Here is a 27294-nt window from a genome sequence, read left to right on the forward strand (position 1 = left end):
TTCCTCAAAAATTATATTAAACAACTCTATGATAAGATACATATGAACTTTGATACAACAAAAAGGTACTGATTTTCCATATAGACTTTTTCTTTGATAATGAATGAGATGAGAATCATTCAGATGGCTTTATTTAGAGATGCTGCATGGGCTGCCTTAAATGTTAACTGGATTGCTAGGACTGCTAAGATCTAGGTGATTTCATTAACTCCTAGAAACTCAAATTAGAAGCAAGGATGATATGAGCAGGTAATGGCAGTTAGGACAGGAAAAGTAATCAGAATCCATTTCAGTGATATACCTGTAGAGTGTGAGAAAGTTCTGTTTCTTCTATTCATTCACAGACAATGGCTTGTTACCTTCCAGATGATTTAAAAAGAGTTTAATAAGTATAATAAAGTGAAAAATATGAATATTTTCATAAAAAACGTTGCTCTCATTACCGTCCTCTCTAAGGTTCACCACACAGTTCCCTGCTTCCCAACAGCATCATTCTTTTAGTTGATCAAGAGAAAGCTCTTGTGTCAGCCTGACTCATCCATTTGCTTTGAAGCTCACATCCAGTTTTCTATTCATTTTACATATCAACCTCAGTTCCCCTCTCCTCCCTCCTCCCACCCCCAAGCCTCCCCCCCAACCCACCCCCCATTCCCACCTCCTCCAAGGCGAGGGTTGCACCACTTGTTTTAGTCTCTAACAAACTGGTTGGCTTAAAACAAAAGAACGTATGGTGATATTTTATTTGTATTAAAATGTTATTTGTATGTTAATAAATAAAGTTGCCCCAGGGGTCAGAGCTATTAGCAAGCCATAGGAAAGCCGGGTGGTGGTGGCGTATGCTTGTAATCCCAGCATTTGGTAGGCAGAGCTAGGTAAGTCTCTATGTGTTCAGGGATGCAGCCAGCATTGGATACACATGCCTTTAATCTCAATACCAACCATAGAAGACCTGGAGGTCTATACAGACAGGCAGTGACAAGGCGGTCATGTGGTTGGGTTTACAACCAATGAGAAGGCAGAACAGAAAGTCTATATAAAGACTTTAACACAGGAAGTAGCTCTCTTTCAAAGAAGTAGGACTATCGCAGGAGGAAGGGTAAGGTTTTTGTTCTTAGCTCTGACCTCTTGGCTTTCTTCTTTGCATTGGTTCTGTGTTTCTTATTTAATAAGACGGTTGGTTACATCTACAAGAATGTGTTTTACAGTTCCAGAGGGTGGAAGTCTACGGCCAGGGCATTGGCAGGCATGCTTCTGAAACCTGGAGGGGAGGATCCCTCCTTGCTCTTCCGGCTGCTGGTATTGCTGGCCATCCTCGGCTAACAGCTGAATCTGGTGTCTCCCTTCTTCTTCACAGCTCCCCTCTCCTGGTACACTCCTCTGGTAGCACCGTGTGGTGTGTTCCAGGAGATCACGTCACCTCAGCCTATTGTGCTTTGCTCCTGGTGCAGAACCTGCCTGCTTCCCCATCATCAGCAATGGGTCTGGGACCTAGTTTGGGCCACTTTGCCCCTGAACAGCTCCTTGGAGCCCTTTCCTGTAGTTTCTCTGAGGGATGGAAGGGGGAGGGCTGCTCTTTTGCTCTCTCCGATGAGGCCTTGGTGGTTATAAACCTAGACTTCGGTGCCCATATCTTCTGCTACATGGAGAAAGCACGTAGTCATCAGTGGGATAAGCTCAGCAGGCAGGGAGTGCAGCATGTCGGGAAGAGCAGAGGCTGGAGAAGAGATGGCAAGCCTTCAGCGGCAGCCCCGGCGTCCAGCGGCATCCTCGGTTTGGCTGTGACCCGCTTTGGTTTTGTTTGTTTGTTGTCTGTCAGGACACACAAAAGAGCCCTGACCAATATCGCGAAATCGCTTTTCTTGTTTCTCTAAATGCCTCGGCTCTGAAAGAGTGAAGGAATTCAGTGTTATTTTCATTTTAAGAAATTTAAATTTAATGCTCACACGTGAGTTTTCAAATATTATATATGTCCTAAAAACCTGTGAGACTGTCCTCAGGATTAACTACAAATTTGAAATCCTGTCTCTTACCTCAGTATTTTACTATGTGGTGATAGTGGAGTTGTTTGACCTCAAGAGGACTTGTTGTTTGGGTCCACTGCATTTGTATGTCTTACTCCCATGGTTCACAGTGCACTCCTAATAAACCCTGGGGGTCTCACTGGAAGTATCTCACGAAGTGTGATGTTATTCTTTCAGGAAACATCTTCTAGAAGTAATCCAGTTAAGACGAAAATTCCAAGGGCTTATGCAGAGTGGGATAAGTATGTTTCATATTTCTTAATTTAAAATTTGTCTCTGAAAAATTGTCTACCATTAGATTCTATAATTTAAAATATCATAAACCTGATAAATCAAGTGTATCAAATTACTTTAATAAAGTTACCATTTTACCAAATACTTCCTACCCACCCCCCCATTCTTGTTTCTTTTGAGACAGGGTCTCTCACCATGTGACTCAGGCTGGCCTCAAACTCAGAAGTCCCCTGCCTCAGTCTTCCAGTTTCAATAATAACAAGCATGTATTGCCACACTTGGCTAGTCTAAGCACTTTTAATTTCTTTTTTTTTCATTAATAATATCTTTTCTTGGGGCTAGAGAGATGGCTCAGAGGTTAAGAGCACTGACTGCTCTTCCAAAGGACCCAGGTTCAATTCCCAGCACCCACATAGCAGTTCGCAACTGTTTATAACTCAGGCTCCAGGGCATCTGACACCCTCACACGGACCTACACGTAGGCAAAACACCAATGCACATACAATAAAAAGATAAATTAAAAAAATAATACCTTTTCTGTGTCCTTTTAATTATAAAACCAACCACAAAACAGATTAGATTTAAGTTTGATGTTGGCTTTGTTGTTGTTTGTTTGTTTTTTTTTTTCTTTTTAAGACAGGGTTTCTCTGTGCAACCCTGGCTGTCCTGGAACTCACTCTGTAAACCAGGCTGGTCTTGAACTCTCAGAGATCCACCTGCCTCTGCCTCCCAGCACTGGGATTATGAGTGGTGCCACTGTGTCAGCAATTGCTTATCTTAAGAAGGAATGCAGACGAGTTGAGGGCAAACCTCTGAGGAACATTCTGCATAAGAGCATGGACACAGTACAAGTTGACATTGTAACACAAAAATCAAAATCCACATGTCCCCAAATCTGAAACTCTTACACTGCCGGTGGATAATTCCACCCATGAAACTTCAGAAAATTAGTTAAAGTATTATATGAAACTATGCTTAGGTTACTTGTATGTGAAGCAGGCATGAGTGTCGTATTTGAACTTGTGGATTCCCCACAGACCTCATGTGGTATATGCAGATATTTGCTAGCACACATTTAATCCCAGCACTCAGAAGGCAGAAGCAGGCAGATCTCTGAGTTCAAGGCCAGCTTGGTCTGCAGAATGGGTTCCAGGACAGGGCTACACAGTGAACCCTGTCTGGAAAAACAAGCAAACAAAAACCACAAACAAACAAACAAAACAAACCCAGCAAATCTCAACTCCAATACAAAGTCTGTCCCAAGCGTTTCATCTTCAGATACAGGAGTGAGTCTTCTTTCTTATTGTAGCATGCTGTTCATTTTTTCCTCATTTTGGTTGTTCTTTCAGATTTGATGTGGAAAAAGAATGTTCAAAAATTGATGAAGATTACAAAGAAAAGGCTATAGTAAACAACAGGGCTCATTTGTCTAAAATTGAGACAAAAATAGACACAGCAGGTAATGAGAGAAAACGGGAGTTGTCCTTTTCCAACCTTTTAATTACGATAAGGACTTGTCAGCCTAGGAAACATCACCTTTGAGCACTGTTGACTTCCACTAAAGTTTGTAGATTTTTGGCCAGAGTTGACCACTCCTAACAAACTTATTTCTGTCTTTAATTACTCAATTTTGTTTGAGACAGGGTCTCATGTAGCCCAGCTTGGCCTTGAACTCCACATGTAGCCAGTGATGACCTTGGCCTTCTGATCTTTCTGCCTCTTTTATCCAAGTGCTGGGATTACAGTTGTGTACCACTGTGCCTGGCCATAATAATGTTTGCATACAAACCTATTTTCCTCAGAATATTCTTTTGTTTTCCATTTCCTATTTTCAATCCTCTTCCTTTAAAACTTCTCATGTTTTTCTTTTGCATCAACAGAAGAAGTGAGACCATCTTCTGTCTGAAGTCCATACATAACCTTTAAAGTAAAGCAAACTAGTTGTAAGAAAACTAACCCTCCAAAGACTGGGAGTGATTAGAGAAGAAGAAATAGCCCTACACCCAGGAAATCTTTTGTTTTGTTTAATCTATGGCTTTCTGCTTCAGTTAGAATAAGTATTCTTGGGGTGTGGGAATGTAGCTCAATGGTAGAGTGCTTGTTGGACATACCTGAGTCCTTAGGTTCTATTTCCAGGACCGCCCTTAAGCAAAAGCTTTTAAAGGAGTTGTCTTTGGGTATGTTTTCATATGTGTTTGTTTCTAGGTCTGACTGAGAAGGAGAAGAGTTTTCTTGCCAGTCGTGAAAAGGGGAAAGGAAATGAGGCCTTCTACGCAGGGGATTATGAAGAGGCTGTGATGTATTACACCAGGCAAGTAGGTTTTCATTTCACTGTGGCTTTCTTTTGCTACCTTAGGGGCTGGAGCGATGGCTCAGTGGTTAAGAGGACTTGGCTCCTCTTCCAGAGGACCCAGGTTCAATTCCTTGTATCCCCGTGGCTACTAACAACCTGCTGTGACTCCAGTGCTGGGAATCATCCAAGTGGGTACTGGCACACATGTGGTCTCCGACATATATGCAGGCAAAGCACCCATACGTGTAAAATTAAAGTGATGTTTTAATTGTTGAAACCACATAAATAAACTGAATAGTCTATGTTGGAATCACTTTGGATATTGTACTTGTGACATCGTGGATTCTCCTCTGTGGATGTTTCCCTCCCCTCATTATCTTCTAGGACTTAGCCCACGCTTTGACTTCCTAGAGGCATCTTCCCTGACCTCCAGCCACGTTAGGTCCCTACTCTGTAACGCAGCATGCCGTCCCCTGGTTAGCCGTCCCCTGGTTAGCTGGCTCTGGGGGCAGCTCACTGTCCTTGGTAGCTCTTCTCAAAGGTACAGTTCCCACTGGTATGGTCTGGGACTGAGGCCCCGTAAGCTCCCAGGGCAGAGCCCATTGGCTTAGTCCTTTATGCCCTTGTCCCTCATTGCTTGTCTCACAGCAGGTTTTCAGTAGAGACTGTAGACAGGCTCCTCGTGGACTGTTCATTAGTACAGCCCCCCATATTTAGTCAGGTGGACATCCACCTGACACCCACATTCACCCTCCCTCCCTCTCCCCCGCTCCTTTTGCTGATAGTCTTATGAGCCCAGGTTGGCCCTGAACCTCTGATCCTCCTGCTTCCATGTTTCAGGTTCTGGGCTTACATGTGCCCACCATCTCACCCAGCTGTTGGTTTGTTTGTTTTCTTTTTTGTTGTTTATTTATTTATTTATTTGAACTTTTTTAAAAAAAATTACATTCATGATATTCATTAATTACACTCATATTAATTACATTTGTGGTATTCATTGATTACATTCGAATTATTCATTCAATAACTATATTTATGATATTCATTAATTACATTAATTGTATTGATTTATTACATTCATGATATTATGTCCTGATACTACTGTCCATTTGTGGGGCTTTTCCATCACACAAAACAGAGATTTTGTACTTAGGAAATAATTGCTCTATATTTCTTTCTTCTCCATCTTGAGATAACGTCTAATCTTTCTGTCTCTATGAATTTGTATATTCTATATATTTCATGTAATACAATTCTATAGTATTTGTCCTATTTTTAATTAATTAATTTATTTTTCTATTATCAGCTTGATACAGTATAAATTCTTATCCTAATAGTGAAATGTTTGATTGAGGCTTTGTTTGTTTGTTTTCTTGTTGTGGATTTTCTCTAGTGGAGAGTCTCCTGGCCGTTACAGGGGGTGACATTTTCCTTACCTTCTTTGGTACGGGGTCAGCTAGTTGAAGAATTTAAGCAGTATGGTCTGATGGACCAGGGAACTGAGGTCTGCTGCCATCTAGCCTTACATCTCGTGCCTTGTTTCCTCAAGGTGATAAAGCTCTAAGCATGCCACCCTCAGTGGTACTATGAGGACTAGACAGTTACTGGAGACAGCAAGCTGACTCTCTAGGCATGACTCCTGTCTGTTTTTATTATTATTTTATAATAACATTTATTATTATTATTAATAGGCATACCTGAGGTTTTCCGTGGCATGTTTTCTCCTCTTCCAAACGGGCAGAGCAGTAGCCTTGGGACACGAGCTACGTGTGTAGGATACTGAGTGCCTGCAGTAGGTGTGCTATATCGTTTTATGTCAACTTGACACAAGCTGGAGTCCCCTGAGAGGAGGGACTGTGTCTCAGCACTTTCAGTGACATAGGTTGTATTATTTAGCTAGGACTGCCGTCCCCAAATACCACAGACCTAGTGGCCTGAACAAGTCTAACAGTCCTGAAGGCTGGAAGTCTAAACTAACTCAAGGTGAAGGCAGGATTGGTTTCTTCAGAGGCCCCTGTCCTAGGCTGGCAGGTGTCTGTCTTCTTCTCTTTGCTCACATGGTGTGCCTGTCACTCTATCTGGTTCCAATCTCTTTTCATAAAGGTATCAGTTTTGTTAGACTCAAGTCCACACTAAGGACCTCATATTAACTTAATTATCTTTTTTTAAACCCTTTTGATGGTGGTGCTGGTAACGACTGGTATTATTTGTAACCTTGGCAGAATCTGGGGGCTGGGTCCCTGGGCTGCCTGTGAGGGATTATTATTTTGATTATGCTGAGTTGGGACAACCCGCCCAATGTGCCACTGTGGGGCTGCCATTCCCTGCCAAGGATCCTGGACTGTGTAAGTGGAGAAATGATGTTTCGCAGTGGTACACATTCATCTTTTTCTCCTTGACCTGCTTGTGCATGTGATGATTTCCCCACCATGATGGTCTGTATTTGAACTGTGAGCCAAAAGAAGCCTTTCTGCATTAAGTTGATTCATCACAGTGAAGGTGGTGCGGGGGGTGGACCGAGGCCAGCGCTCTGAGCTCCATCCTTGGCTTAATTATCTCTCCAAAGCCTCCGTCCAAATGTACTCATAGCCTGAGACACTGTGGGTTTAGGATTTCAACATATAAACTTTTTTTTTTTTTTAAAAAGATTTATTTATTTATTATATATACAGTGTTCTGTCTGCACATATCCCTGCAGGCCAGAAGAGGGTGCCAGATCTCATTACAGATGGTTGTGAGCCACCATGTGGTTGCTGGGAATTGAACTCAGGACCTCTGGAAGAACAAACAGTGCTCTTAACCTCTGAGCCATCTCTCCAGCCCAACATATAAACTTTTAAGGGACACAGTTCAGCCTTTATACAGCATATATTTATTTTACTTACAATTTTTACCTGTTCCTTTTACATAGCTGTCACCTAAATACCTGAGAACTATAACTTCAAGGAGGGAAATCTTTATTTTGGCTCATGAGGGTTGAACCCATGCTTGGTGGTTTGGCTGGCTCTGTTACCTTGGCTCTGAAGGGAGGCTGAACATCTTGGTGTGGGAATAAGATATTTACTTGATGGTGGGTTGTGGGAGGGGGGCGGGGATGGGGACACCCATGCACTGGGGGTGCAGGGTGAGAAGCCCATGGACACAGTCCCAGTAATTACTTTCTTCAGCTAGGCCTAGCCTCCTGATATTTCCAGAACCAGTCACCACCTATGCCTCCGGCCTGTGAGGACATTTCATATTCTAACCACAGCATAACTTTAGCTGAGTTTCTCTGTCTTTGGCCTCGCTATTGCCAATCTGTGCTTCTCTTGTAGGAGCTTATCAGCCCTTCCCACCGTGTCCGCCTATAACAACCGAGCTCAGGCGGAAATCAAATTACAGCGGTGGAGCAGCGCGCTCCAGGACTGTGAAAAGGCCTTGGAGCTGGAGCCCGGAAACGTAAAAGGTGAGCACACAGTGAGTGAGCAGCTTGTCTCACAGTCCAGGAGTCTCAGCTTTCTATCTTTCTATATGGAAACCCTGGGAACATTACTTTCAATGAATTTGATTGGAATTTAAGTCCTTCATTCTTTGAATTGTGGTAGCCAATCGAGAGACGGTAAAATGTTCACATTAGAGGAAGCTTCTGGAGGTTTCTGAGAACCTATACTAGCTTTACAACTCCCTGATAACTCAAATTATTCTAAAATTAATAATTACAAAAAATTTAAAAATTAGAAAAATAATTACAAAAATAATTCTATCATGACTATTTCTTCATGGGAGTTTAGTTTAGAGACCCAAATAACAATGGCAATACACAATAATAAAGTTTGATTAAATATTTTACAAAATGATTTATCCTTTAGGTTTTCATGGCTCATTCTAAGTTATATAACAAGAGAACTTTACTTATTTCTAATTGTTTGTTACGATAGTGTATTAAAATACATCTGGTACATCCTTTCTTACATTTCAGAATTATTAAGCCTGATTTTTTTCTCGATACTGTTTGACTATGCAGCATTCTTTCATATGATGGCCCAAAGGACTATAAGGGTACATTGTTAGCATTAAATGATTATAAAATTATAAATTGAAACCTACAAAAAAAAATCTGACACAAATTACCAAAGTGCTCAGTTTCTGACCCCAGCTAATGTGATCACTGGGACTACATCATGGTTCCACATGCTAAGTTAAGTTTTGGGTAATTTTAGTGTAGTTTATTGTTTTGAGACAGGCTGACCCAAACTTCACCATCCGAAATGCTGGGATTTAGGCCTTTGTCACAACCACCACACCCAACTCTGATCATTTTATAAATAGCTATCAGAACTGGGTAAAATGCCTGTAATTCTAGTACTTGGAAGGTAGAGAGGGGGACCGGACCAGCGTTTAAAGGTACTTGGCTGTACGGTGAGTTCAAGACCAGCCTGTGCTATGAGACCTTGTCTCAAAAAGCTAAACCAAATTAAGCCAAACAAAAACAACCGTTCCCACTACCACCAAACAAAAATAACTGCCTCAGTCGAGTTCATTGATGTGCTCTTTCTGTCCTGTCCCGACCAGTGCTTACTAAATTTCTGTAAGGAATCTTGTAAATTTCCAGAAGACGATGAACTGGAAGCTGGATGATTGAAGAAGTCAGGTGGTATTGTTCCGTGAAAAGCTTCCTAGTGCTGCTGCTGGGAAGGGGGAGCCAAGGAGCTGGCAGGTCTGGTGAGGCTGCCAGGGAGTGTCAGTTTTCTTCAGACCTCTGAGAGGCCACACGCATGAGTTCTTTTCTTTGCTGATGAAACACCACGGCCAGGGCAACTCAAGAGAGAGTGTTTGGGGTTTATGGTTCCAGGAGGAGAGTCTGTCATGGCAGGGAAGCGTGGCAGAAGGAGCAGGCAGCTGAGAGCTCACAGCTTTAACTGCAGGCACCAGAGAACTTCCTCTAGGAAGCCTGCACCTCCTACACTCCCCCAAACAGCCCCACCAGCTGGAACCAAGTGTTCAGAGACTGAGGCCCATGGGGGACATCTCTCATTCAAACCACCACACTGTTCATGCTTCACTCAGGCAGCACTGAGTGGACTCAGTATGTTTTTTGGTTTGTTTTAAGAAAAGAGCTCATGCAATTGAAAGTGAAAAGTGGTGGGAGAATGGGCAAAGAATCGGAGAGGGGAGGGTAGATTTGACCAAAGCATAATTTGCATATATGAATGTCTCAAGTGAAAAGCGGGCTGATGCCCGATGAAAGCCTTCTGTGTACAGCAGGGTCATGTTGTATGTGCTCCACGACACGGACCTGGGGTTCAAGCTCTGCCTGCTAGCGTAGCGTCCTGTGCAAACTGTGTTGAAGCTATCATGCTATACATTAAACTGTTGAGCATTTGTGCTGGCATCTTTTCAGCTCTGCTGAGACGTGCTACTACGTACAAACATCAAAACAAGCTCCAGGAGGCCAGGGAAGATCTAAAGGAAGTGCTGCGTGTGGAGCCTCATAATGATCTGGCCAAGGTAAGGCTAGAGAATGGTTTTTAAAAACCTAATTCTGGAATTTTCTGTTTCTGATTTTCTTTATTTATTTTGGAGGTTTAAGACAGGGTTTCACCATGTGACTCTGACTGGCCTGGAGCTCCCTAGGGAGACCAGAATGCCAGTGAATTCACAGAGATCTGCCTGTCTCTGCCTCCCAAGTGCTGGGATTAAGGGTGTGTACACCATCACATCCAGCTGTTTCTGAGTGTATGTTAAAATGGTATCAGTCTTGTTGAGTAGGTTTAGCATATTGACATCTACTTGAAGTGGAAGAAAGCAAACTGTTATGGGAAGCTTGTGTGGGGACTGGGCCACTGCCCAGGAACCTGGCTTCAGCTCCCAGTAAGTCACTGTCAGCACCAAACAGCAGCGTAACAAGAAAGGAACCATGTAGACATATAAAGCTACCACTGAATAACAAATATTTTCTCTTTTCTATACTGATGCAGTCAGTGCTTTTCTCTGAGATAATCTCAATTTATTATGCACAGTTCATAGACGTTTTAGATAGGGTTATGAGTGAGCACCAAGGCCACAGAAGAATGTCGTTAGCGTGGTAAGGCTGGCGTGGCAGCGCTGCTCCCTGAGTGAGTGAACCAGCTCAGGGCAGCAGTGCTGAACTGAGGCCTAAAGAGTAGCCGTGGAGCACCAGGGAATTCGGAGAATTCACGCTATTTGAAAATTAATGAGATGGTTTTAGTGGTACAGCAAAGTGTCTGTACTGCTCTATTGCTGTGAAGACACACCACGACCATGGCAATTCTTATAAAAGAAGCATTTAGTGGGGGCTTGCTTACAGTTTCAGAGGGTTAGTCCATGACCATCGTGGTGGGTAACACAGGCAAGCATGGTGCTGGAGCAGTAGCTAAGAGCTTACGTCTTTGTTTTGTGGCTTTTGTTTGTTTTTAAGATGGGGGTTTAACAGCCCTGGCTGTCCTGGAACTCTCTTTGTAGACCAGGTTGACCTTGAACTCAGAGATCCACCTATCTCTGACTTTTGAGTGCTGGAACTAAAAGTGTGTGCAGAGAGAGCACTTACAATTTACCCACAACCAGCAGACAAGGAGATAGAATCCTCAAAGCTCACCCCCAGTGACACACCTCCTCCAGTAAGGCCACACCTCCTAATCCTGCCCAAAACAGATCCACCAATGAGGGACCAGGTATTCAAATATGAGCCTGTGAGGGCCACCCTATCTTAGTCAGATAAGAGGGGCTTTCGCTCACAGTCGACAAGTTCCCCAAGTTCCCAAGTCCCACACTGGTTATACAGAGTAACCCATATGAGGGCTACATACTCAGTAGGAATCCAAATTTTAGGATGCCAACCCCCTAGACACACATATGCACACACACACACACACACACACACACACACACACACACACACACGCATGCACACATGCACGCACATCAGGCAGCCTACAAGGGCCTGTAACTCCAGCTGTAGGGGATTGACACTCTCTTCCGCAGACACCAGCGTGTGTGTGGCATACACTCACACAAGAACTAAATAAAATAAATTTTAAGCATTTAATGGGGAGTTACTATACACGTTTTTCTTTTTAATGGCTTAAAATATCTCAGATCTTTGACCACTCCTTCACAGCATGTGTGGGTACTTCATCTATAGAAACTGCCTGCCTCTGTGAGTGTGTGCACACAGAAACACCTGGAAGCTCATGAAAATGTCAGTATTATTAAGTGAATGGGAGGAGTGTGGGCGACTTTTTTTCCTTCTTTAATATATTTTATATGTATTGGGCGTTTTGCATCTTGTCTGTGCACCATATGCTTAGTGCCTGAGAAGCCAGAAGAGGGCGTCAGGGCTTCGAGAACTGGAGTTACAGACAGTTGCGAGCCGCCATGTGGGTGCTGGGAATTGAACCCAGGTCCTCTGCAAGAGCAGCCAGTGCTCTTAACTACTGAGCTGTCTCTTAAGCCCCATTTTGCTTTATTTATTTTGTTATTCACTGATCACTTATTTGCTTATTATATAGTGGACATAAGTAATTTTAATCAGATAAAACAATGAAATTGTTGTAAAAAGAAAGCTAGACTGAGTTTTAAAGTTTTTTTGTTTATTCACTTTAAAGTAGCTTCATATTCTTACCAAAAAAAAAAGTCTGTGGCAGAATCCACTGGCCTGGGCTCTCGGGGCTCACAGAGACTGAACGAACAACCAGGGGGCCTGTGTGGACTGACCTGGGCACTCTGCACATGTTAGTTGTGTAGCTTGGTCTTCTTGGGGGGCTCCTATCAGTGGGAACATGGCTGTCTCTGGGGAAAAAAAGAATGATTGTGTTCTTTATTAAAAGAAAAACAATTAATTATGTTGCAGAAAACCTTGTCAGAGGTTGAAAGGGATCTGAAGAAACCAGAGCCTGCCTCTGAACCCCAAGCCAAAGGGAAAAAGATGGTTATTGAGGAAGTCGAGAACTCTGGAGATGAAAGTGAAAAGGGAACCGGAAATAAATGTGAAGATGGTGGTGTGGATACGGGTGAGACATCTTTTCTTTCTGGTTATATGAACTGCTGTTCCCATGATGAGCTTATTTGAGGGTCTTTGTTGCTACAGAAATTGTTAGTTTCCCGAACTCTGCTCTAGCTTTACCTTAAAGTCTACAGTCCAGTTTAGCCCTGCTTTTCTTTTTAGATTTATTTTTACATGTGTGTATTTTGTGTGCTGGGGAGGGACACATGAGCACATGTATGGAGGGCAGAGGGCAGCTGTACCCGAGTCCTGGGATTGGTACCATGCACACCCTTACCAGCTGAGCATCTTGCTGGCCAGTCTTTTTTTCTGGTGGTTTTTCGAGACAGGGTTTCTCTGTATATCCCTGGCTGTCCTGGAACTCCCTCTGTAGACCAGGTTGACCTTGAATTTGGAGATCGGCCTGCCTCTGGTTCCTGAGTGCCGGGATTAAAGGTGTGAGCTGACATCCTCCCACCCCACCCAGCCCACCCAGCTTCTATTTCTTTTTTCTTGTTTATGCTGGTATTGTTTTGAGACAGTTCTATTCCGTAGCCCAGGCTGGCCTGGATTCATGGCAATCTTCCTACTTCGGCCTCCTGAGTGCTGGGCTTACAGACGTGAGCCACCAAACCCCTTGCTCCTCCATTCCTCAGTACAGATGCCCTTAGTTCCCGACTGCCTTGCCTCTGCCTCCCACTTTTGGGATTGCAGATAAATGCCATGGTGCCTGAGACTTTTCTTCACTGAACGATAGCTTTTTTTTAAAAAAAAAAAAACAAAAAACTTTATTTCTGAAGGAATTGTTAAAGGTGGACAGTTCTTTGGTTTGCCAGTGGGAAAAACCAAGTGGAGGTTTTTTTTGTTTTTTTTTTTTAATCTTAACTGGAACTTCTATTGCCATTACTATTTATGTGTGTGCACGTGTGTGTGTGTGTGTGTGTACACGTGTGTGTGTGTGTGTGTGTGTGTGTGTGTATGTGCGTGTGTGTGTGTGTGTGTGTGTGTGTGTGTGTGTGTGTGTGTGTACATTATCACAGAAGGGCACTGAATGATGGGTCAGAAATGGCTCTCTCTCTCTCTCTCTCTCTGTTTCTCTCTCTGTCTCTCTGTCTCTGTCTCTGTCTGTCTGTCTCTCTCTCTCTGTCTCTGTAGTGGGGGAGTACTGCTTCTGTGGTACTTGGCACAGGGACCATCAGAGAGAAGCATCTTAAGAATCTATTTAGTAATAATATACCATAACCATCCAGATTCAGGTATCTAATCAGTGATGTAAGGCTCCGTGGTTGAGTATCTACTGAGAACACATAAGGCAGGCCCTGGCTTTGATATAGCCACAGACACAAACACACAGAATACTTTCACCACACGCATGCAGACCACATCCACACCCCCACACCCCCACACACCACAAAGATACACACACACATAGAGACATAGACACACACATATACACCAACATATACACACTGCACACATACAAACCACACAGATACAGACCACACACACATACACACACAGACCTGGAAAACATAAACACACAGACCCCACAGACTCAGAGACACAGACACATATATATCACAGACACACACGCAACCACACATGTGCATATACACACATACACACAAACTTACATTTATCACACACACACAACCACACACACACATACACACACACACACACACACCATACACGTACAGATCACACAAACACACACGCACACATGCACGTGATCGTTCCTTTTCTGCTTATGTATCTTTATTTGGAAAGAAAGGCTTTCAGTTTAAGAAACAGTCACACTCTGCTCTTGAACATAATTTTCAAATTTGGCAGATTTTGGTGTTTTTGACAACTTTCGCCACTGTCTAATTTGGGGACATTTTTATCACCCACCAAAGCCATGTGACTCCTTCATCCATGGCTCCGCCTGCCCCACCTCCAATCACTAGTCTCCTATGGTTTTGCCTATTCTTTTTGTTTCATACTAATGCAAGCACAGACAACGTAGCTTTTTGTTTGTTTTCCTTTTGAGACAGGGTCTCGATGTGCAGACCATGCTGGCCTGGAACTTGAGATCTCCTACCCCTGCCTTCCCAGTGCCGGGATGTTAGGCGTGCACCACTATATCTGGTTTGAGATCGAATGATTTTCTGATATTGAAATACCCTTTTCTTCTTCTTTCTAAAATTTATTTTATGTTTACAAGTGTTTTATTTGCATAGGTGTAAGTGTACCACACGCATACCTGGTGCTCTCAGGGGGTGTCAGATCCCCATGGAAATGGAGTTATGGATGACTGAACTACCGTGTGGGTGCTGGACCTCTCTGCAAGAGCAGCCAGTGGTCTTAACCGCTGAGCCACGTCCCGAGCCCTACCTTTCATTCTTTAGCTGCATCCCTCTTAGCCACGGTGTGTGATCCTTTTGGTGTGCCATTCAAACAGACCAATGGTGTTTACTACGATTTTCTTGGGTCACTACCACACCGAGGCCTTGCTGCTAGCCATCCCTCTTCTCATGTTGATTATGGCTGGCTCCTCTGGTCCTGAATCCTCCTGGCTTCTGAGGCAGTCCGTGTTCTGTCTCCTTAGACACTCATCCACCTCCACAAGAGACTTCTCGGCTTATCTTTCTGGTGTATTTCTCAGGGACCTCCCCGCCCTGCCCCGGGGGCGGGGTCCGGTGATGGCACCCACCCACTTTGATGATCTTTCTGTCTGTTTATGACACCGCCTCCTGACAGCCCACCAACATTGTCCCATCACTAGCAGCAGGACTCACAGGCAGGCCCCTCTGCTTACCTTTCCGGAGGTGTGGAAGGTTGTTCAGACATGTCACATGGCAGCTGTGCTGGCCTCTCTGTCCTTGAGTGGATCCTTTGTGTCTCTCACCCTTCCCTTGTACAGTGGGATGATACTGCTGAGCCTGAGGGCTAATGAAGATGTGTGCAAAGGCCTTGACCCCCGGTAGACATCTGGTGGTCATTTTGGTCAGACATGAGGGGATGCCACACAGAGGGGTGGAAATAATGCTACATTCCCCCATCTCTGCTGGCAAGTCAAAAGCTGCAGGAGGCACGGAGCTCCACTGTAAGCTGTGCAGCCGGAGGCTCTCCTCACTGGCCTCCCCTCAGGAACAGCAGATAGTCTTGACTTACAGCGGGAATACTTCCTAGGCCTATCGGTGTGAGGCAGAAGTTGGGTTTATTAAGAAAGGGTTTTAATATAGATGTAAGCACAGGAATTAGGAAGGCAAAGGAGGAGGGGGAGGAGCTTGAGACAAGGATGGTGTCCAGCCCAAATGTGACACTGGCTTCTGAAGACACGCTCCGGTCCGAGGGTCTTACCCACACTCCACAGAGAACTTCAGTGGCCTTGAGGGTACATTGTTCAGAGGATTTGGGGGTCAAGGGAAAGGTTTTAGCATACCATTTATGTTAAGAACTTTCCTTTAGTACAGGAGGGTATAAGGTACTGTATGAAGTTCATTGAACCGGGTTTACAGGCTGAGAAGATAAAAATGGGTCAAAAGGGTCCAAGGAATCCTCACCATACACAGGCCACAATTCAGACATATTTTGAGTATAAACATGGCTCATAGCCTTGTTCATGTGATTTTTTTTTTTTTTATTCCCAGCCAGCATGGGTGCCAAGCCTCCTTCCTTCCCCACATTTCCTTTTCTCTTTCTATCCACCTTTTATACCAGTTTGGGCTTACATCACACAGCTCGATTCAGGGGGAGGCTTTAGTAGTAGGTACCAGTCATATGACTTACTTCCATTACACAAAGTCTTTTCTTTTATTATAATAATGAGCCTCTTTTGGTTGGTGATTCAAATTGAATTTTTTTTTAAACTTGTATTTGAACATGGTGGCTCACTCCTATAATCTCTAATACGCAGAAGGCTGAGGCAGGAGAGTTGTCATGAGTACCAGGCCAGCCTGGGCTATAGCATGAGAATCTGTCTGGAAAAAAAAAAAAAAAAAAGGAGGAGGAAGCGGGGGGGGGGGGGGGGGGGGGGGGGTGTGTGTGGGGGGGGAGCAATTGCATTTTCTAGTCTTTAGCGTCTCCCTGTGAACTGGTCACCAGTCACGTGGGGTTTCATGAGCTAACTGTGGTTTTCTCTGCTGTCTCAGATGATGGAAAATACAGCCAGGAAAAGTTGGATTAGAAATTGTTAAAAAGAGGAAACTTGGGAACTTGGGTATTTATGGTTTTTGTTCGTTTGAGACAAAGTCTCTATATGCAGCCCTGGCTGCTTTATAGAGGTCTGCCTGCCTGCATTAAAGGTATGCACCAACTTTAAGGAAACACCAAACAGCTGGGCGGTGGTGGTGCACACCTTTAATCCCAGCACTCGGGAGGCAGAGCCAGGTGGATCTCTGTGAGTTCGAGGCCAGCCTGGGCTACCAAGTGAGTTCCAGGAAAGGTGCAAAGCTACACAGAGAAACCCTGTCTCGAAAAACCAAAAAAAAAAACCAAAAAACCAAAACCACCAAACAAAAAACCTTTTTTCAGCATTGCTTTGGCATACTTAGCTACTCTGCTTTAGATATTGATAAGACACCCACAATTGAAATTCATATCATTTTCATATTTAAAACTAGAATCAAGTTACTAATGCCTGAAACTTGCAGTTGAATTAAAAGAAAATTGTACTTTGAATAAGGCATCTGAATGGAAAATTCACTGTTTTGTTTTTATTTTTTGAGACAGGGTCTCCTTATGCATCCATTCTGGCCTGGAATTTGTCATATCCTCCAAGGGCTGTGATTATAGGCATGTGCCACCACATCCAGCTATGAATGGAAAGTTTACTATTTTTAGGGCCCCATAAAACCTAAATACTTTCTATGATTTTGCTGAATTCATTTTGAAATGAATTGAAAATCACTTTGATGTTATCTTTCAAATGACCATTTTCTCCTAGTTCCCTGACCTTGGGCGGAGTCCTCATTCTGTGGATCAAGGTCTAGTGACTTCATTCATTCCTAAATTGAGAATGAATGAGTGCAAGCTCTACCTGTACAGATGTGGTCTGGTGAAGGAGATGGCTTTGAAAGACCAGCTCTCAGTCGCCTGCTCTTCAGCGGTTAAGGAGTTAATCTGTGCAGATGGCCACTGGACCTGGTCCTCGGGATCCTGGGGCCGGGCGGGCAGGACGCCCACTCGGGGCGGCGGGGAGCTGGGACTCCGCCCGCGGGGTGGCGCCGCCGCACCGGCCGGCCGGGCTGGATCGCGCGGCGGCCGGGGATGCACTCACCTCCCGCGCCTTCCCTACAGCGGCGGCCAGCGCCATGGGCAACATCCAGAAGAAGCTGATGGGCCGGGGCCAGGGCAGCCGGCGGTCGCGGCGGGGCCGGACCCCGGGGCCCCGAGCCGAGCAGCCGGGAGGTCTGCAGCAGACGGAGACGGCGCGCGCCGACAGCCCGCACCCCGGGGAGCCCCGAGCCGCCGACGGTCCCAGTGGCCTCAAGAGCCACGGCAACCAGCTGTTCCGCGGCGGGCAGTTCGCCGAGGCGGCAGCGCAGTACTCGGCGGCGATAGCGCAGCTGGAACCTGCAGGTAGGGGACCGCGCCGTGGCCACCTCAGGTCGGGACAGAAGCCGGCCTCCCGCGGTGACAGGCACTGGCCCGCATTCCTTCCCGGTGACTAAGGGCACCGCGCCACTTGACCTACGTGAGCAATACCTCGGAATGCGAAGCCAGTGCCGGCCAGGCAGGTTTGCACGGGTCCCTGCCCTACCTTCCCGTGTGGCTGGTGCGGGGACAGCTCCTCCGAGCTCTGCAGGATGAGCAGGCTGTGGGACTGACCGCAGTGCCGCGGAGACCGCAGTCCTGTCACGTCATTTTGGTGAACTGTGATTTTGCTAATGGGTTTTAACTGTGTTTAATTAAATGTGGTTTTAGGAAATGCAAGTGCGGATGAGCTGAGCATCTTGTATTCAAATAGAGCAGCATGTTACCTCAAAGAAGGGAACTGCAGCGGCTGCATCCAGGATTGTAACAGGTAAATGCACTCCAGGTTGGTCAAGAGACGGTTGTAATGGTACTGTGAAGAAGGCAATGTTTAATAGTCTTCTAAGTTTTCTGTAAGAGCCTAGTTTCCTAAGACTGGCTTAAGTGCTGTGACTAGAATATGAAAAACCCCTGTCTACACACACACACACACACACACACACACGCACACGCACACGCACATGCACACGCACACACACACTCATAACCTATAGGAAATTATCCAAACTTTTTCCCGTGCTCCTACTGAAATTTGTACTTTCCTCTCCGGATTACCAGAGATGCCCAATAACTAGTTTCAGGCCACTTGTCACCAGGGTAACTTCTACTGAATTTTGCCCAGATGGTATTGTCTTCAGATCAGCTTCCTTGGCACCAGCTTGCTCCCCAAACTGGACCGCCTCCCTCCACTCACCACCCAGGCACTAGGCCTTCCGCTGCCACCTTGTTCAGATAGGGTCATGCTCTCTGCCCATCTTCGCTCCTGAAACCCTCTCAGCTGCTGGTCGACCTGGTGGGTTTCCCCAGACCCCCGGCTCCTGAGCCTTGGTTGTGCCTGTAGATCCTCCAGCCATTCACTCCAGCACACACTCATTGATGGTAACCTGCTGGGCTGCGTGAATGTATGCACATGAATAAAACATTTCGTTTTCTTTCACCATTAAGTAATAAACCCTTTGGCAAGAAGTTACTATTAGCACATCTGAAAACAATAGGAAGTCATGTTCTAGATTGGCTAACACAGACCTGGTTTACTCCTGCTCTTCCTGTAGAAATTAGAAATGCTCACACCTTTCCACTCAGAGAAGCTCCAGTTTGGAAAATAACTTCATGAATCCTGTTTATAAGACAAATACTTTTTCTCGTTCAGCTTATTGATGTAGATTAAGCATGGAGTGTTTGCATCTCCAGTGTCAGAAGAAGCGCTACGGCACTTTGAGTTTCCTTGTTTTTGCCAGTATTATAGACTGCAGTTTAATGTAATAGCGTTTGTTTTTTGGTTTGGCCCGTCTTTAGCCACAGTTGTGCTGGTTCCCATTAGCTAACTGCTGTGAATTAGGAGTTCATGAGCTAGTTGACATCAGGTGGGTAGCTTGAAGTCTGTCATGGTGTGAGCACTGACCCTGTGAACACCATCAGATGCCCCAGATCTGAGCTGTGACTGGCTGAGGGGGAAGGCCATGCGAACTGACGAGACAGGCATGTTGTGATCAGTAGTGTGCATCCTTTCGATGTAACTGCTTGTTTCTGGTGTATTACTCAGGAGGAAACCAAAGAGCGGCCTCCGGTCCTGGTATCCACGGAGGCTAGACTAGGAGGAGCTGGTCCTGGGGGAGCCAGGGGCCTGCTGGGACGTGGGGTGGGCAGTAGCTGAGGGAGAGTGACCCCTGAGCTGTGTTGTAAGCCAGGAATGTGGCTCTGCCAGCCAACACCGACCTCTGTGCGGCTGACCTACTTAGGTGTTTTCTTTGATACCTGGTGAGAGTCCCAGCAGGAGAGCTGGAGAGGACACCTGTGGGATGCTGTTATTCTCAGGTTTGTTTAAATGCTTCAGGAACATGTTCATATATGGATGCACTTGAATCTGTATGAATGAGGAGCAACTTATTTTTACAAAGTGTGATGCTCTTTTATAGCCCCAAAGACTGCACACATTTTAATGGAAGCTTCTTATTTTTAAGATTTGCTTTTTGAAGAGCTCCATGAGCTCTTATTACAGATAAGTGGAATTATAAGTCAAACCTTGAAAGAGAAGCCAGGAGTTGTGGCTCACACCTGCAAACCCAGCATTTGGGAGGTGGAGGCTGGAGGATTAGAAGCTGAAGGTCATCCTCAGCTACAGAGAGAGTTCAAGGCCAGCCTGGGCTACATTAAACACTGATTGAAGAAACAAGCCAGACATTTTAAATGAGTAAAAACTTTTAACTTGTGAAGATACTGTTTTTAAGATTTATTTTTAAAGTATTTAATTATTTTAAATCATGTGTGTTCATGTATATGCCATATGTGTGGGTGCCTGAGGAGCCCAGAGCTGTTGCCTCCCCTGGAGATGGAGTTATAGATGGTTGTGAATTGCTTGATGTGGGTGCTGGGAATCAAACCCAGGTCCTCTGGAAGAACAATATATGCACTTAACAGCTGAGCCATCTCTCCACCCCAAGATTTTTGTTTGTTTATTTGTTAGTTTGTTTTGTTTTCTTTCGAGACAGGGTTTCTCTGTGTAGTTTTGGTGTCTGTCCTGGATCTCGCTCTGTGGAACAGGCTGGACTTGAACTCACAGAGATCCGCCTGGCTCTGCCTCCTGAGTGCTGGGATTAAAGGCGTGCACCACCACTGCCCGGCTAGCCCAAGATTTAATTTTTTAAAAAAAGTGTATGTATGTGTGTATGTGTGGGTGTATGCATGTGAGTGCTGGTGCCTAAGGAGGCCAGAAGAGGGTGTCAGATCCTCTGGAGCTGGAGTTCCAGGGGACTGTGAAGCCTCACTATGTGAGTGCTAAGAACCCTGGTCCTCTGCAAGAACAGCAGTTGGCTCTAACCACTGAACCATCCCGCCAGCCCGAAGATACATGTTTGTGTATCTTTGGAGCAGCAGTGTTGCCCAGAGGTTGTTTGCAGAATCACTCTTGGGAATGTTGGTGGTGTACAAGGGGCTGTGGACCTACTCCGCCTCATGCCATCCTTCTCCACATTTTAGCTATCATGCCTAAGCAAAAATCCGAGAAACACTGTTCTCAAAAGCATTTTTACTGCATAATTGTCAGCCAAAAAAAAGCCACATCACATTTCCTAATTTCCTATTTGTCAGAGAACTTCTTCAAGTTATCTGAAGAGCAGTCACGCGCGCATGCATCTCACACACACACACACACACACACACACACATAAACACACACAAGCATGCACACACACATATACAAACACACCACTGGACAGCTTCCCATTTAGAATATTTAAATAGACTAAAGTTGCCTCTGCTCCTGACAGGCTTGCCCACAGCAAACTCTTAAGTGTCTGAGTTAACCTGAGTAGCCAGCCTCCTGTCCTGGTGAGCTCTGTCTGTGTTTATGGTTGGACGATTCTTCTCTTTAATGGAATTTCCATTCATAAACTCATATTCATTTAAGATTGCAGTTAAGGAATAAAAACACGGATCCTTTCATTTCCTATGTTAGGAAGTGCTAAGAATCATGTGTCTCGTTCTATTGATTTTAGATCCCAAGCTTGATGTGGTGCTTGGAGGAATGAACGCCTGCCGGGAATGGAGGTGGTGTGGTGGGTGTGACGGGGCACCCTTGCACTCTCTGGTCAAAGGTGAAATTTATCTTTAGTGATACTGGAAATACTTTTCAGACTAAACAGTGCGATATGAAAACCCATGACCGAGAGGAAAGTGCGGTAGGCTTAGCCCTCGATTCCCAATTCCCTCTGGTCTGTCATTGACACCTTCTTACAATTAAGTCATAACGAACCACAGAAGGTGATAGAAAGCTGATTTCAGAAAACATCGTGTAAGTTCTTGTGGTTTAGTAGTAAGGCACCTTATTAAATGTAGGGATGCAATTAAGAATTATCTTTCAAAGTGTGTGTGTGTGTTGTGTCAGAGGTCAACATCCAGTGTCCCCCTCACCATTTTATCTTTTGAGACAAAATCTCCCACTGATCTCAGAGTTGACTGATCCTGGAGTTGACTGCTTACGGAGTCACCTAGACCTGCGGCCAGCGAGCCCCAGCGAGCCCCAGGCAGCACACGGATGCTTCCCTAGTGCTTTCCTATAGGTGCAGGGAATCCCAGCTCAGTCCTCACGGTCACAGAACCGGTGCATTCCTGTGAGCCACCTCCTTCGTGGCAAGACGTTGTAAGCTGTCCACACTGGTTCTGCCGGGGGGACCAGGAGGCTGCAGTCTAGGGAACTCACACTTAACTATAGAACAAGGACACTCCAGAGTGCTTTCTTGTCCGTGGATTCAAAGACAGTATGATTGCTTGCTGCCAGGACCCCAGAGCAGATACCAGGTGTGGTGTGCAAGGGTCCAGTACTGCAGTATACACTGTTAAACAGAAATTAAAGGGCCCCTCTCAAGGTAAATGACATGGAATATTTTGTCCTCTTAGGGCTCTGGAACTTTGTCCATTCTCAGTGAAGCCTCTTCTGCGACGAGCAGTGGCCTATGAAACCTTAGAGCAATATGGGAAAGCTTACGTGGATTATAAGACAGTGCTGCAGATAGATTCTGGAATCCAGCTGGCAAGCAGCAGCATTAACAGGTAATGGAATCTGAGGCTGCTCTCCGAGGTCTGCCTCCCTTAGAGGAGCGTCACGCTTTCTGGGGACCTCTGTTAGAGGAGGGTCACGCTATTCCCTTTCCCCTCTCTAAGAATGCTGTCAGATCGTCACAGGTCCTCATCTACTTTACATTAACTTGATTTCTAATGACCCCTCCATATTTCCTGGCTTATCCTCTTACCTCTGTTGATTTCTGTGAAGTTACTTCATTTTGAACACACCACGTGTGCAGCTTCCGTGTGCTTTCCGTGGATGTCTAAGTCAGTGCTGACACAGGACAGTCTCTAACTAGGAGCTCTGGATAGACTGCATACACACCTCAGAGTCCGTGCATTCCTGTGGGCACCGGATCTGTCGGGGAATGCACCTGTTGGTTATGCTCAGAAGGGATGCTTCGTGACCTGCTCACATGCCCTTGTAAGCAGACACTCCCTAGGAGGAGGAGTATTACTTAGTAGTAAAACTGCCAAGAGTTTGATCTAGTTAAAATTCTGGCTGACTTCTCCCATGAGGGAGAATGAGAAGGCAAGAATCTTCAGACTATGGGGCTGGAAGTGTAGCTTAGGGCTCTGAGTTTAAACCCTAGTAACACAGACATCATAAATATTCAGGTAAAAATTGAAAACTCTGCATCAGATAACATTTTCTATTATGTGCAGTATTTTATAGTATTTTCTTATTCCATTTTCCCAAATGGCAGCTTTTCAAGTGTTTCTGACTGTCCTGGACCCTGTGATGGTCTTAGTACGCCATGCCTCACACACTCCGCAAAGGACAAAAGGTAGAGCTGGCATGGTCTGCCTCTCAGCAAGCCAGAATGTAGATAGGGGGAAGCAGTGGAAGACAGAGAACCCCAGGTAAGACAGTGTGTTTGGACAGTGAGGTGGAGGGATTGCAGAGGGGTGAGGCAGGCCTGGCCACAGCTGCTGCAGAGGAAGTGTCTTTGAAGGGTGCCAGCAGAACATCAGATTATGCAGCCCTTGCTGGCTGGAACTTGATATGTGGACCAAGCTGGCCTTGAACTCACAGAGATCTACTTGCCTCTCCCTCCTAGATATGTGCCTGGTGATATTTGTGGTTGTTAAAATAGTTGCATCTATAGGTGTGTGTTTGTGTGTGGTGTGTGTTTGTGCGCACACCCATGGATTTGAGCACTCAGTAGACAGTGAGAATGACCTGGCTCACATGAACTCATTTTTCAGTCATGTCCTGTCCTTCCCGGAGCCTCAGCTTTGGTGGGAACTTTCCCTTGGCAGTCACCCAACTCACTGGAAAAAAAGGGACATAAGCAGTCTGAGCACCCCTAATTCTGAAAGCCCAAAACTCAGAATGGTTCAGAACTGGAACTGTTTTGAATGCCTACATGAATTTCAGGTTTAGAATTGAGCCCTATTGTAACACCCACATGTGTGCCCTAGTATGTGCATGGGCGTGTCCGTGAGCGCATGCGCAAATACACACACACACACACACACACACACACACACACACACACACCTATATATGCAACTAGCCTAACAACAACAACAACAACAACAAAATCACCAGGCAGTGTGGCACATATCTAGGAGGCAGAGGCAAGTAGATCTCTGTGAGTTCAAGGCCAGCCTGGTCTACAGAGCAAGTTCTAGTCATAGTCAGCCAGGGCTACATAGTGAGACCCTAACTCGGAAAATAATAACAATAATAATAATAGAAATTCCCAGACTGGAAACACTTCTAGTACCAAGCTCTCCAGGTATGAGACATTGGCTTTTATTGGTTATCTGTGGTGACACTAGACAAGACATCCCCAGGCTCCTTGATAGTGACTCAGGAGAACCACACGGCACCTCACACTGCCAGTCATTTGCTTCCCTGAAGGCTGGCTTGTGGTGTAGTCTTCTGGTGCTGTCTCTTTTAGGAGAGCATGTTTCGTCTAGGAAGTGCCCTGGCCCACCAGCTCGCTCCATCAACTCTCTTAGGTTCCCTTTCTCAGTGCCCAACAACCGCGTCCATCTCAATCTTTATATTCTTTTTTTTCCCCCTCTCTCCCTCTGGGGTGTGTGTGTGTGTGTGTGTGTGTGTGTGTGTGTGTGTGTGTGTGTGTGTATCTGTGTGTTTTACTAAAGCAAAATAGATTCATTAAGGAAAGCAAGTAAGAACTCCCAAGTGTGGATGGGCTCCAGGGAGGAATGTCCTGCAGTGTGTCCCTTTTTTGTGAATGCATTTTCTTGCCGTTTTACTAGAAGCTTCATAAGGTCAGGGGTTATGGTCTATCCATCGTCATAGCTGCAGATTGTGATGAGAAGGTGTTGAATGAGTGTGTTCTCCAACACAGAAAGCATGTGCACGCCTCTGTTTGGGGTTTTGCTTTAATGTACCTGCCTTCTACCTGGAGTGCCACCCCCCTCCTTCTGTCTCTCGCTTTCTGCCCATTTTGCAGTTCTGGGGCTGCCCCTGGCCCTCATGCATGCCAGACAATTGCTGTCCTACATCCCCATCCTTCCTAGAGATTTTCAAGATGAAGTCTGGGAAAGGAGCATCATGTTACAGTCAGTTCTCAGGGAATACCCGGGACTCTGACTGAAAGGAGGCTTGGCCAAAGGTGCTTTAGGTCTGAAAAGATGGCTCTGGACCCCACACATGAGGACCAGAATCCGGATCCCCAGCACCTGCCCAAGTGCCAGGCAAGCATGGCTGCTGCCTGTCATTCAAGCACTTGGAAGGCAGAATGGGATGCCTCCAGTGAACTGCTAGCCAGACCAGCTGCTAGGTGAGCTCTGAGTTCAACCGCAAGACCCTGCCACAACAACCAGACCGCGATGGAGGAAGACAGCTGATGACAGCTTTGAGCCTCTATGCACACATGCACACACAAATGCGCCCTCACCACCGTGGTATTCCAGGAAGCCAAACAATAGGCTGAAAGCATGCGGCAATAGTCTGAATGGCGTGAAATGTGTATGCGAGACCATGTTGATTCTAATCCTCAACTTTCTGCGCTGTTCTTTTTAAAAACTAAGATGAAATTGATGCAAGATTAAACACCGTAGTGAGCATAGCACCATGGAGCTATCAATCTCTTCTTGTTTATCACCTTCATCATGCTCAAAGGCCATCCTGTCCACAGTCCACTGCAGCCAGCATCTGCTTCCTGCCTTCTGGAATGGGTTGATCCATTCAGAAATTTCATAGAAATAGAATCACAGATTACACGATGTTGTGGTTGACAAAATGTTTCTGCATTTTGTCCACGGGGCAGCATGTGCTAGTTCTGACTTTCGTTATGTCCCGTGCATGTCTGCACAGATCACATCTTTATTTTTTTATTAATCCCTTGGTTGATGACCATTTTGGCTGTTTCCATTTCATTTCCTTTGGTATATACATAGGAGAGGAATTGCTGGGCCCAGTGGTTTAGCTTTCTGAGGTTGGTATTGGACATTTACGTAGGAGGACAGTTTCAGAGCAGCTGACTTTAAGACTCTGTCACTTTTTAATGGAATTTAAAAGCTGTGTTGTCGTTTTATAAGAAAGACGAGGAAGCTTTAGGTTTTCCACAGTCTTTTTTTTTTTTTTTTGAGACAGTTTCTTTGTGTAGCCCTGGCTGTCCTAGAACTCACTCTGTAGCCCAGGCTGTCCTCGAACTCACAGAGATCTGCCTGCCTCTGCCTCCCAAGTGCTGGGATTAAAGGCGTGCGCCAACATCAACCGGCTTCCGTGTTCTTGATTAAAACAATTTCACTTCGTGTTTGTGAGCCGTATTCATGCTTACTTTCCCATTTATACAGTTCATTGTGTAAAAGCAGGCACCAACAACTTTTTTTTAAATTTAAACATCTGTGCCTAGTTTCTTTTCGTTTCCCATTAACATCTGCCCCTCCTCCTCTCTAGGGGCCTTAACATGTTAGACCCCTGCATTGACCCCCTGCATTGACAACCCCCCCGCATTGACCCTCTGCATTGACCCCCCTGCACTGACCCCTACATTGACCCTCTGCATTGACCCCCCTGCACTGACCTCCTGCATTGACCCCCCCCCCCGCATTGACCCCCTGCATTGATCCCCCTGCATTGACTCCCCTGCACTGACCCCCTGCATTGACCCCCTGCATTGACCTCCCTGCACTGACCCTCTGCATTGACCCCCCTGCATTGACCCCCCCCTGCATTGACCCCCCTGCACTGACCCTTTGCATTGACCCCCTGCATTGACCCCCTGCATTGACCCTCTGCATTGACCCCCTGCATTGACCCCCTGCATTGACCCCTGCATTGACCCTCTGCATTGACTCCTGCATTGACCCTCTGCATTGACCCCCTGCATTGACCCCCCTGGATTGACCTCTGCATTGACCCTCTGCATTGACCCTCTGCATTGACCCCTGCATTGCCTGCTCTGGCAACACAGCATCTCTCTTCAGCTGCCTCTTCCTTCCTCTCTTCTAGTAATACAAATTTTGCTTAAAAATCTTTT

The 27294-nt window shown here is 45.5% G+C and overlaps 1 protein-coding gene and 1 long non-coding RNA gene across 4 annotated transcripts in view; one reads left to right on the forward strand and one right to left on the reverse strand.

Moving 5' to 3' along the window:
* Spag1 (sperm associated antigen 1) overlaps window positions 1-27294 on the forward strand; it is a 63396-nt gene that overhangs the window by 22284 nt on the left and 13818 nt on the right. For both annotated transcript variants that reach the window (XM_052747620.1, XM_052747621.1), the window contains exons 5-13: window positions 2199-2263; window positions 3605-3714; window positions 4461-4566; window positions 7863-7993; window positions 9929-10035; window positions 12398-12557; window positions 17813-18094; window positions 18440-18539; window positions 22664-22816. In XM_052747620.1, coding sequence (XP_052603580.1) covers window positions 2199-2263; window positions 3605-3714; window positions 4461-4566; window positions 7863-7993; window positions 9929-10035; window positions 12398-12557; window positions 17813-18094; window positions 18440-18539; window positions 22664-22816 — 1214 coding nt within the window. The remainder of the gene's footprint in view (window positions 1-2198; window positions 2264-3604; window positions 3715-4460; window positions 4567-7862; window positions 7994-9928; window positions 10036-12397; window positions 12558-17812; window positions 18095-18439; window positions 18540-22663; window positions 22817-27294) is intronic.
* LOC128116418 (uncharacterized) lies at window positions 680-17658 on the reverse strand. 2 transcript variants are annotated; one of them, XR_008220443.1, is made up of 4 exons: window positions 17553-17658; window positions 15330-15460; window positions 4045-4175; window positions 680-1882 (listed from the first exon to the last, which is right to left on the reverse strand). It is a non-coding gene; the product is annotated as an uncharacterized LOC128116418 (long non-coding RNA). The 2 variants fall into 2 exon arrangements; XR_008220442.1 differs by lacking the exon at window positions 17553-17658 and having other exon boundaries at window positions 15330-16489.

The sequence above is a fragment of the Peromyscus californicus genome, unplaced genomic scaffold (assembly GCF_007827085.1).
Source record: "Peromyscus californicus insignis strain IS unplaced genomic scaffold, ASM782708v3 Scaffold_20__1_contigs__length_68692818, whole genome shotgun sequence".
In the NCBI taxonomy this organism is placed as follows: domain Eukaryota; kingdom Metazoa; phylum Chordata; class Mammalia; order Rodentia; family Cricetidae; genus Peromyscus; species Peromyscus californicus.